Below are 12,182 nucleotides of genomic sequence, written 5' to 3' on the forward strand. Positions count from 1 at the left end.
AATAACTGGGAGATCCTTCCCATCCTCCTAGACTAGCTACTAACCATGACATTATATTCCCTTTCAGTTCAGCAGCCTAGAGTGTAGTGAGATGGAGGATGTGGTTCCCCAAGTCCTTCCCAATCCACTCATGGAAAATATCTCATTTCTGGATGTTCCAGTTCCAAAGTTTCAAAGAACGGTGGAAGAGTTGGCATCAAATTCAAGGGTAGACCTCCATGGATCGAAGCCCCTGTTATATGCTCTCTTCTGTGAGCATAACAGTGGTGTCTGAGTATCTGCATCACGACGAGATGATTGCTTTAGTTGGTGAAACTTGTACTGTGTCCAGCCATATACTCCACAGTTGAGAAGACCCTGGGATGCTGCTGTTAGAGCCTGCAGGAAATGAAGGGTGATGGCACCCAGCTCCAGGTGCGCAGTTCCAGGACTAATCCCCTGAATCTTATTTATAAAGCAGTAATAACATGACCTAGGCTTCAACACCAAGATCTATTATCATTTGCTTTTTATATTTTTCTAGCTCTTCCTGAACTCACTCTTCCCATTTTACTTTGCCATGAATGGCTGAGGGTTACTTATATGTCTTAGTATATGCATAAGGATAAGTAACTGGTTTCAATATTTGTCTTCATTGGCCTACTTCTCAGAAAAAAATTGTCCTAATCAATAAAGCAAGTCCAAAAGTTTTCCTCAATCTGATAAAGACAGAAGGGAGAGAATTATTTCATTCCCCCACCACTACACTACAAATAATTTATGCCATTCGATTCGCTCTGGATTGGACAGAATCATCTCTCCCAGTATTCCACAAGAATACACCCTGGTAGACTTTGTTTTTGTACTGCCTATCTCTTTAACATCAGTAAAACAAAGTTGACCAAAGATGCTATGCTCCAGAGTATAACATAATGTGTTTTTTACTAAGACATCTATCTTGCCTCTGAAGAAAATTTTTTTTTCAGGAGTTTTTTTCCCCCCTTTTCTTTTTATTTTCGAGGTAGGGTCTCACTTTAGCTCAGGCTGACCTGGAATTCACTCGGTAGTCTCAGGGTGGCCTCGAATTCATGGCGATCCTCCTACCTCTGCCTCCCTAGTGCTGGGATGAAAGGCATGGGCCACTACACCCAGCTAGGAGTTTTTTTTTTTTTAGATATATGTATTTTATTTATTTATTTGAGAAAGAGGCAGAAAGAGAGAGAGAGAATGGGTCTGCTGTGGCCTCCAGCCGCTGTAGACAATATTCAGATGCATGCACTACCTTGCACATCTGGCTTACATGGGTACTAGGGAATCAAACTTTAGTCCTTAGCCTTCGCAGACAACTACCTTAACCACTAACCCATCTCTCCAGCCACTGAGGAAGATTTTATATCCTAACTAAGCACAAGTAATACACCTTCTTTCTCATTCTATTTTTGGTTTTTCGAGGTAGGGTCTCACTTTAGCCCAGGCTGACCTGGAATTCACTATCTAGTCACAGCTTGCTGAGTGCTGGGATTAAAGGTGTGTGTCACCATGCCTGTTAACATGTTCTCCTATAAAACCTGAAAGCCTCCCTAGGAACCATATAAAGACATATAAAGTAACACATGCATATGGACTTCATTTGCAGTAACAGGAAGCCCTGGTGTGCCCATAACCACTCACTATATCATATATATATATATATATATATAATTTTTGGGTTTTAGTTTTTCTTTTTTAAATTTTCATCTTTTGATGTCTTCCTTTATTTTATTTTTTAAATATTTATTTATTTGACAGAGAGAGAGGGAATGGATACACAGGGCCTCCAGCCACTGCAAACAAACTCCAAACATGTGTACCCCTTGTGCATCTGGTTAATGTGGGTCCTGGGGAATTGAACCGGAGTCCTTTGGCTTTGTAGGCAAATGTGTTAACCACTAATCCATCCCTCCTGCCCTGGTTTTGGTTTTTTGAGACAGTGTCTCACTCTATCCCAGGCTAACTGGAATTTATTTTGTAGTCCCAGGCTGGCCTCAAACTCACAGCAATCCTCCTACCTTTGCCTCACTAGTGCTAGGATTAAAAGCATGTGCCACCACACCTTGCTATAAAAATATTTTTAAAAGAATAATAGTATGGGCTGGAGAGATGGTTTAGTGGTTAAGGCATTTTTGCTTGCAAAGCAAAGGACCCAGGTTTAACTCCCCAGGACCCACATAAGCCAGATGCACAAGGTAGCATATACTTCTGGAGTTTGTTTGCAGTGGTTTGAGGTCCTGGTGTGCCTATTTTCTCTCTCTCCTTCTCCCCCTCCCAATCTCCCTCTCTCAAATAAATAAATAAAAGTAAAATATATCTTAAAAAATAGTAGTAGGACTGGAGAGATGGCTTAGTGATTAAGGCACTTGCCTCCGAAGCCTAAGAACCCAAGTTTGATTTCTCAGTACCCATGTAAGCCAGATATGCAAGGTGGTGCAGATGTTTGGAGTTTGTAGTGGCTGAAGGTCCTGCCATGCCCACTCTCTCTCCTATTTACTTTTTCCTCATTCTCTCTCTCTTTCAAATAAATAAATAAATAAATAAATATATTTTAAAATAAATAATAATAGTAATACATATTCTCTTTTTCAATGTTGAAATGAATGGCCTGGGGGAAAATTATGTTTACTCTGTAATGGCAGATGAAAAGAATAGGATACAAAGGTATGAGAAGAGAGATTCTAGAATTTGAAGGTGTTACCTGGAGCACATAGAAGGCCATGTGTAGCTTGGTGTCCTGTGGCTTGGTCAGCTGTATGATCATAAGAATTACAGCTGTGAATACACAACATATAAATCTTGTTATTCCTCACTGCCCAACACACAAAGTTGCTTAGTCTACATGCCTGAGCATTGTTAGAATGGAAGTTATAGGCGTACTGAAAAGCAGTAGTGATGGCTGGTCGTGGTGGCACACACCTTTAATCCCAGCACTTGGGAGGCTGAGGTAGAAGGATCGCTGTGAGTTCAAGGTCACTTTGAGAAGACACAGTGAATTCCAGGTCATCTTGGGCTAGAGTGAGACCCTACCCCCTCTCCAAAAAAAAAGCAGGAATGAGGTTAACCAGCATAATAAATGACTGGGCCTTTGGCCTCAGACTTCTAGACTTTATGGATTAAAATTTGCAGATTATGTAGCTATGTGAGTTGTGGTGGTTTGAGACAGGTGTCCTCCATAAACTTAGGTGTTCTGAATGCTAGGTTCCCAGCTGATGGAGATTTGGGAATTAACACCTCCTAGAGACAGTGTATTTTGGGGGTAGGATTATGGGTATTATAGCCAGTTTCCCCAAGCCAGTGTTTGGCACACTCTCCTGTTCCTGTTGTCCACTTGATGTTAGCCAGGAGGTAATGTCCACCCTCTGCTCATGCCATCATTTTCCCCTGCCATCATGGAGCTTCCCCCTGGAGCCTATATAAACCAAAATAAACCCTTTTTCTTTCCCACAATCTGCTCTTGGTTGGGTAATTTCTGCCAGCAATGCAAACCTGATTGCAACATGGGATGCCACATACTTGGGATACATTGTGAGACTCTGTCTCAAAAAAACCAAAACGAGGGCTGGAGAAATGGCTCAGCAGTTAAAAGACACTTGTCCATAAAGCCTAATGACTAGAGTTGATTCCCCATTACCCAAATAAAGCTAGATGCACAAAGTGACTCACATGTCTGGAGTTTGTTTCAGTCACTAGAACCCTGGTGCACCCATTCTCATTCATATTCTCTCTCTCTCTCCCAGATATGGTGGAGCACACCTTTAATCCCAGCATGTGGAAGGTGAGATAGGAGAATCGTGGGTTCGAAGCCAGCCTGACACTACATAGTAAATTCTAAGTCAGCCTGGGCTAGTGCAAGACCCTACCCTAAAAACAAAAACAAAAAAAAAAGAAACTCAAAATGAAAACAATTGCAGATTATGGTGATTTTTTTTTTTTTTTTCAAGGTAGGGTCTCACTCTGGCTCAGGTGACCTGGAATTCACTATGTAATCTCAGGTTGGCCTTGAACTCTTGGCAATCCTCCTATCTCTGCCTCCTGAATGCTGGGATTAAAGGCGTGCGCTGCCACGCCTGGAAGATTATGGTGACAAGACACATGATAGGAAGAGAATAATTTCTATGTCACAACATGTCAGAATTTCCTAAACTCTTTGATAAACATTATCAATCTGACTCAGACTATTCTCTTATGTAGTAGGAAGAGTTGGTGTTAATATTTTTTTTTGTCAGGACATTTTCTCGTTCTCATTAGGTTTCATATCATGCATAATTATGTTTTTTTAAATGTTTTTTTTTTGCCAGGCATGGTGGCATATGCCTTTAATCCCAGCACTTGGGAAGCAGAGGTAGGAGGATCACCGTGAGTTCGAGGCCACCCTGAGGCTACCTAGTGAATTCCAGGTCAGCCTGGGCTACAGCAAGACCTTACCTCGAAAAACCAAAATAATAATTAAGTAAGTAAGTAAATAAATAAATATGGTTTTTCGAGGTAGGGTTTAGGCTGACCCAGAATTCACTAGGTAGTCTCAGGGTAACCTTAAACTCACAGCAATCCTACCTCTGCCTCCCTAGTGCTGGGATTTAAAGGCATGTGCCACCATGTCCAGTGCCTAGTTATCTTTTAATTTTTTTATATTTTATATTTTATTTATTTATTTGAGAGAGAAAAATAGACAGAAAATGGGCATGCCAGGGCTTCTAACCACTTCAAATGACCTCCAAATGCATGTGCCACCTTGTGCATCTGGTTTATGTGGGTACTGGGGAATCAAACCTGGGTCCTTAGGCTTTGCAAGCAAGCACCTTAGCCACTAAGCCATCTCTCCTGCCCTCATGCTTAAGTATTTTAACTTCTAAAATGCAAGAAGAAAAAAAATTGAGGGATTGGGGAAAACTGGAACTATGAGTGAGGCTAATACAAATTTTATATACTCAACAGGAATGTGCAGACATCATCTTGGTAGGATCATTTTGTTTGATTAACCCAACAGGTGCCATCTTCACTGCCCAACTTTTGTTATTAAGATACCAACCTGGGCCCCAGCAGCATAAGAAGGCCACTGGGAAGAAACGTACTCGCTGATCTACGATGTGAATCAGTGTCCACTGTTCACTCCCCAGAAAGCAAGTCGATTTCATAAACTTCTTATACATTGTGTGGGCACGAATGAGTAAGACCTAAACACAAGTGTAGTAGTGAGCAGTCTACAGAAGGCAGTAAATGTCCCCATAATTTAAGACGGATCATTCTCCAAACATCTCAGGGGAAGAAAGACATTCTCCTGCCTTTACTATCAAGATGAGGTAATTCTTCTAAGAATTATTCAGTCAACTTAGACCCAACTCATTAGGGAAGAATGGAGAGATGGATCAGTTGTTAAAGATGCTTGCTTACAAAGCCTGCCCATTTGGGTTTGAGTCTTAAAATCATGGGGAAAATGGACAGATAGTAGTCAAGCTTCTTCTTCTGCTGCTTTTTTTTTTTTTTTTTTTTGAGACAGGGTCTTATATAGCCTAGGCAGGCCTTGAATTCAATATATAGCAGGAGATGACCTTGATCTTCCTGTCTTCATCTCCCAAATGCTGAAATTATAGGCATGTGTGGCCATGTCAGCTTTATTTGGTGCTGGAGATTAAATCTAGGACTTTTACCAACTGCCCTATGTCCCTACACCTAAACCTTTGGTTATCATGTTTAGTATATAAACATTTTATCAACTTTTCAGCCATCCCCCACCCCTAGCAAATCACAATATATACAGGATGTAAAACAAGAAAGTGGGCTGGAGGGATGGCTTAGCAGTTGAGGTGTTTGCCTGCAAAGCCAAAGGACCTAGGTTCGATTCCCCAGGACTCATGTTAGCCAGATGCACAAGGGGGTACATGCATCTGGAGTTCATTTGCAGTGGCTGGAGGCCCTGACTCACCCATTCTCTCTCTCTCTCTCCCCCTCTTTCTCTGTCAAATAAATAAGTAAATAAAAATAAAACAAGAAAGTTTGTTTTTTTGTTGCTTTCTTGCAATGCTGAGAATCAAATGCACAGATCTGTGCATGCTAGATAAGCACTATACTGCTTAGCTACATCCTCATCCTACACCAAAGTTAAAAGTAGGTTCAGCTCTTTTTCTGAGGTAGGGTCTTACTCTATCTAGTCCAAGCTGACCTGGAATTCACTCTGTAGTTCCAGGCTGGCCTTGAACTCACAGTGATCCTCCTACCTTAGCTTCCCTACTGCTGGGATTAAAGGCGTGTACCACCATGCCCAGTTTAGATTATCTTTAAAAAAAATTTTTTTTTTCCGAGGTAGGGTCTCACTCTAGCTCACACTGACCTGGAGCTCATGCTGTTGTCCTAGGCTGGCCTCCAGCTCACAGTGATCCTTCTACCTCTGCCTCCTGAGTGCTAGGATTAAAGGCATGTGCCACCACACCTGCCGATTTTTAAAAAATTATTTATTTGCACATGTGTACATATGGGTGTACCAGGACCTTTTGTGAACATCAGACGCTAATGCCATGTTTTTTGCATGTGGGTGTGTAGGTCATTGAACCCCAGCCATCAGGCTTTACAAAACAATGCCTAACCACTGAGAAATCTCCTCAATCCTCTAACTAGATTAAAATTCACTATGTAGTCTCAGGGTGGCCTCAAACTCACTGTGTTCCTCCTACCTCTGCTTCCCAAGTGCTGGCATTAAAGGTGTGCATCACCATGCCTGGCTAAAATCATTTTTAAAGTATTTTCATTTATTTATTTATTTACTTAAAAGAGAGAAACAGGGGGGAAAAGTATGGACATGCTGTGTTTCCTGCCACTGCAAATGAACACCAGATACATGTGTCACTTTGTATATCTGGCTTAATATGGGTACTGAGAAATTGAACCTGGACTGTCAGGCTGATAAGCAAGTGCCTTTAACCACTGAGTTATCTCTCCAGCCCTACAAATGACTTTGGAACAATCAAGGCATAGTCATGATAATAACATCTGGTTCACAAGTGCTGGCAAAAGCAATACTTCAGGGTAAATTTGGTCTGTAGGTGGATAGTTTCTTTTTCTGAAGTATAGAAACGAGAGAGGAGGAAATGATACTGAAAAGTAGGAAGATATGGCAAATAAATGACACATTTACTTCCTGTGTTGCACTAAGCAGTTATATATACATAACTTACTCTCAGTTGTTTGATTATTTTTTTTTAAATTTAGACGTATTTATTTATTTGAGGGGGGCAGACAAAGGATAAGTATGGGCATACCAGGGCCTCTTGCCACTGCAAACAAACTTTAGACGCATGCACCACTTTATGCATCTGGCTTTATGTGGGTACTGGGGAAGTGAACCTAGGTCATCAGGCTTTACATGCAAGCACCTTTAACAAACTGCTAAGCCATCTCTCTAGCCTCAGTTGATTATTTTAATTTCACGCCATTCTTGTGATGAGGAATGGTAATTGTAGGAGCACTTGACTCCAGTTAGGCATAGCATAAATCCACACTTAAAGACAAAAAACAATCAACAACATGCTTTCATTATAAAATTAATTTTTTGGAGGGGGTGGTTTGAGGTAGGGTCTCACTGTAGCCCAGGCTGACCTGGAATTCACTATGTAGTCTCAGGCTGGCCTCAAAATCACAGTGATCCTCCTACTTCCGCCTCCTGAGTGCTGGGATTAAAGGCATATGCCATCACATCTGGCCATTATCTGGAAAATTAAATCAGAGCACATATCTATGTCCTAGAAGGTCATCTGAATAAAGGATAAACTTGAATCACAAATTCTCCATTCTGTTCCTTTATGAGGATCAATGAAACATACTGGCCTTAGAGTAAGCATAATTTTCACATAATTAATACAAGCTCTTTTTCCATTCATTGTTTGATTTTAGGAAGTCCAAAAGAATAGAGATGGTAATTACATTGTCAACATCTCTTGGCCACTCTCTTAGTCCTAGGACCACAAACAATACTTCTCTGTTATATTTTTCTCAGGCTCTAGAAATACTGTTCTCTCTCCTCCAGGCCCTGCTCTTTCTGAAATGGACAGGGTGGTACCATACCATAATTGTGAGGAGGCTGAGTAAAAAGCTGATCAGGAAAATGGTGATACAATAAAAATAAAGTGTGCTGCAGACAGATGTATTGGTCGAAGGCAGGAATTCAGTCATGGCTGATGAAGGTGAGTGCATTAGGATACACCTGGGAAGACAATGGAATACTAGTAGAGGCAGAAAACAAGACAATCATTCAGGGTGTCAAAGTTAGTGAGTATGTAACCTCACTTGCCATTTTTCTGACTCTTGCTCATAACATCTTGTTCCTTCTCCAAGCAAATTACCTTGTTACTTTGTGCTATATTTTTACTTGTATATTTTTAGCCTTCACTTATCCTTGTTCTATAGTCCATTTTCAAAAAAAGTATCTTGGCTAGAAGACATATAGAAAGTTTTTTCCCCCCTTTTTACTTAACTATATTATAGAAAAGAAAAGAGATAGTCTGTGATAAAAATGGTAGATTTGTGGGGCTGGAGAGATGGCTCAGTGGTGAAGGCATTTGCCTTTAAAATCTAATGACTGGGGGTTTGATTCCTCAGTACCCACATAAAGCCAGATGCACAGAGTGGTGCATGCATCTATAGTTTGTTTGCAGCAGCTAGACACCCTGGTGTACCAATTCTTTCTCTCCTTGCAAATAAAAACATAAAAGTATTTTAAAAATAAATATGAGGAAAATGGCAGATTTGGTCCTTCCTTACCTGTGGCTCTGGCTGAAGTTGTGGAAACATTCACTGGCATTTCCCAGACAAAATACAGGTGTCATCACTAGCAGAGGTATTAAGCTTCGAGAAAAAAATTCATTATCCTATTTGGATTTTTTCCTGTGCTTTCCCCTTTGCAAAATATTCTCCTTTTATCCCACATTTAATTTTTCAAGAAATACATTTTGGGCTGCAGAGATGGCTTAGTGGATAAAACACTTGTTCACAAGTATGAGGACCTCAGTTTGGATACTTAGAACCCAGTTAAAGCTGGATGCAATATTGTACATTTGTAATCCCAGCACTCCTAAGGCAAGCTGGGAAGGTTACTCTGGGCCAGGCATGCTGTGTCACCCATGCACCCACACTCACACACATTAGCATATGTGTGGGTGTATGTATGCACACACACAGATTTATTTTTAAATTCTTGAATAACGTAAGTACCCTTATTTTCCAGTTACTGGGAAGTACTATAAGAAATGGATTTTAGGGGCTAGAGAGATGGCTTAGCCGTTAAGGTGCTTGCCTGTGAAGCCTAAGGACTCATGATTCTCCAGGTACCACATAAGCCAGATGCACAAGGTGGTGCATGCCTCTGGAGTTTGTTTACAGTGACTGGAGGCCTTAGAACGCCTCTCTCTCTCTCTGTCTGTCTGTCTTACATAAATAAATAAATAAATAAATAAATAAATTTTTAAAAAAGAAATGGATTTTAGGCCAGGCATTGTGGTGCACACCTTTAATCCCAGCATTTAGGAGTCAGAGGTAAGGGGATTACCATGAGTTTGAGGCCACTCTGAGATTACATAGTAAATTCCAGGTCAGCCTGAGCTAGAGCAAGACCCTATCTCAAAAAACAAAAAACAGGAGCTGGAGAGATGGCTTAGCAGTTAAGGTGCCTGCCTGCAAAGCCAAAGAAACCCAGGTTTGATTACCCAGTACACACATAAGCCAGATGCACCAAATGGCACATGTCTCTGGAGTTTGTTTGCAGTTGTTGGAGACCCTGGTGTGCCCACACACTCTCTCTCTTTCTCTTTTGAATAAATAAATAAAATAAAAGAATGGATTTTTTTTTTGTTTTTTTTTTTGAGGTATGGTCTCCTTCTGATCCAGGCTGACCTGAAATTAACTATGTAGTCCCAGAGTGGCCTCAAACTCATGGCAATCTTCCTACCTCTGCCTCCCAAGTACTAGGATTAAAGGCGTGTGCCACCATGCCTGGCTTTAAAAGAAATGGATTTTATATCTAGGTTGAACCCTAAGTTTCCTGAGATCTTTGACTTGGTAACATGATAATCTAAGCCTATTACATAGTGAATTCCAGGTCTTCCTGGGCTACAGTGAGACCCTCCCTCAAAAAACCAAAGAACAAAAAAACCCAAAAAACAGGGCTGCGGAGATGGCTTGGTGACTAAGGCATTTGCCTGCAAAGCCAAAGGACCTTGTTTCAATTCCCCAGGACTACCCACATAAGGCAGATGCACAAGATGGCACATGCATCTGGAGTTTGTTTGCAGTGGCTGGAGGCTCTGGTGTGCCCCCCCCTCTCTCTCACACACACACACACATACATACACAAATAAATAAATATATATATAAAATCAGGGGCTGGAGAGATGGCATAGTGGTTAAGGTGCTTGCCTGCAAAGTCAAAGGAACCCAGGTTCAACTACCCAGGACCCACATAAGCCAGAGATGCACCAAGTGGCATATGTGTCTGGAATTCATTTGCAATGACTGGAGGCCCTGGTGTACCCATTTTTTCTCTCTCTCCCTTTTATTTTTATTTTTATTTTTTTTAAATATATTTTTTGTTCATTAGTTATTTATTTATTTGAGAGTGACAGACACAGGGAGAAAGACAGATAGAGGGAGAGAGAGAGGATGGGCGCGCCAGGGTTTCCAGCCACTGCAAACGAACTCCAGACGCATGCGCCCCCTTGTGCATCTGGCTAACGTGGGACCTGGGGAACCGAGCCTCGAACCGGGGTCCTTAGGCTTCATAGGCAAGCGCTTAACCGCTAAGCCATCTCTCCAGCCCTCTCTCTCCTTTTTATAAAAAAATATATTTTATTTATTTATTTGGTACAGAGAAAGAGGCAGAGACAGAGAGAGAGAATGGGCACGCCAGGGCCTTCAGCCACTGTAAACAAACTCCAGATCCATGTGCCTCCTTGTGCATCTGGCTTACGTGGGTCCTGGAGAACCGAACTGGGATCCTTTGGCTTTGCAGGCAAGTGCCTTAACTGCTAAGCCATCACCCCAGCCCCTTCTTCTTCTTCTTCTTTTTTAAAAAATATTTTTCTCCTTCTTTCTCTCTCAAGTAAATAAATAAAAATAAAAAAGAAATGGATTTTATACCTAGGTTGAATCCTAAGTTTATGAGATCTTTGGCATTATGGTAACATGAAAATCTAAGCCTATTACATAGTGAATTCCAGGTCAGTCTGGGCTAGAGTGAGACCCTAACACGAAAAAACAAGATAAATAAATAAATGAAATAGAAAGATGAAAATCAAGCCAGGCATGGTAGCTCACGCCTTTAATCCCAACACTCAGGAGGCAGAGGTAGGAGGATCACCATGAATTCGAGGCCACCCTGAGAATACAGAGTGAATTCCAGGTCAGCCTGGGCTAGAGTGAGACCCTACCTCGAAAAACAAAACAAAAATCTAAGTAGAGGGCTGGAGGGATGTCTCAGCAGTTAAGGCGCTTGCCTGCAAAGCCTAAGGATCCAAGTTTGGTTCCCTAGTACCTACATAATGCTAGATGTACAAGATGGCACATGCGTCTGGAGTTCATTTGCAGTGGCTAGAGGCCCTAGTGTGCCCATTCTCTCCTTTTCTATCCACTTCTTTATCTCTCTCAAATAAAGAAATAAATAAATAAATTTTTTAAAAAAGAAAGGTATTTATTCAGCTAAATATAGCCAGACTCTTGTAAGAGATTTAGGAGCAAAAGTTACAAAGTCCAAAATCAACCCTAATATGACCACCACTTTGGATGAGGTCCAGGCCCATTCTCACATTTATAATATTATCCCTGTTATAAAGTGGTAAAAACTTAAAGAACATCTATTACAACACTTGACAAAAAAAAATTAGAAGTCCAAAGAGTTGAAGGGTTTTGTTCAAGGTGACATAGAACTGGTAACAGAATTGGGTCTAAAGCTCAACTCTGTCACTTTTTATTTATTTGTTTGAAAGCCACAGACAGACGGAGAAAGAGGCGGGGGGGGGGGGGGGGAGAACGGGCACACCAGGGCCTCCAGCCACTGCAAACAAACTCCAGACACGTGCGCCCCCTTGTGCATCTGGCTAACGTGGGTCCTGGGGAATTGAGCCTCCAACCGGGGTCCTTAGGCTTCACAGGCAAGTGCTTAACCTCTAAGCCATCTCTCCAGCACTAAA

General features: G+C 41.4%; 1 protein-coding gene across 1 annotated transcript in view; it reads right to left on the reverse strand.

The window, feature by feature from the left end:
- Tmem116 (transmembrane protein 116) overlaps positions 1-12,182 on the reverse strand; it is a 78,706-nt gene continuing 66,524 nt past the window's right edge. The window contains exons 7-11 of the mRNA XM_045132375.1: positions 8,764-8,847; positions 8,068-8,206; positions 5,042-5,186; positions 2,711-2,784; positions 1-378 (exon numbers count right to left, since the gene is read on the reverse strand). Of these exons, the coding sequence (XP_044988310.1) occupies positions 172-378; positions 2,711-2,784; positions 5,042-5,186; positions 8,068-8,206; positions 8,764-8,847 (649 nt within the window). The 3' untranslated portion in view covers positions 1-171. The remainder of the gene's footprint in view (positions 379-2,710; positions 2,785-5,041; positions 5,187-8,067; positions 8,207-8,763; positions 8,848-12,182) is intronic.

This window comes from Jaculus jaculus, chromosome 13 (assembly GCF_020740685.1).
Source record: "Jaculus jaculus isolate mJacJac1 chromosome 13, mJacJac1.mat.Y.cur, whole genome shotgun sequence".
In the NCBI taxonomy this organism is placed as follows: domain Eukaryota; kingdom Metazoa; phylum Chordata; class Mammalia; order Rodentia; family Dipodidae; genus Jaculus; species Jaculus jaculus.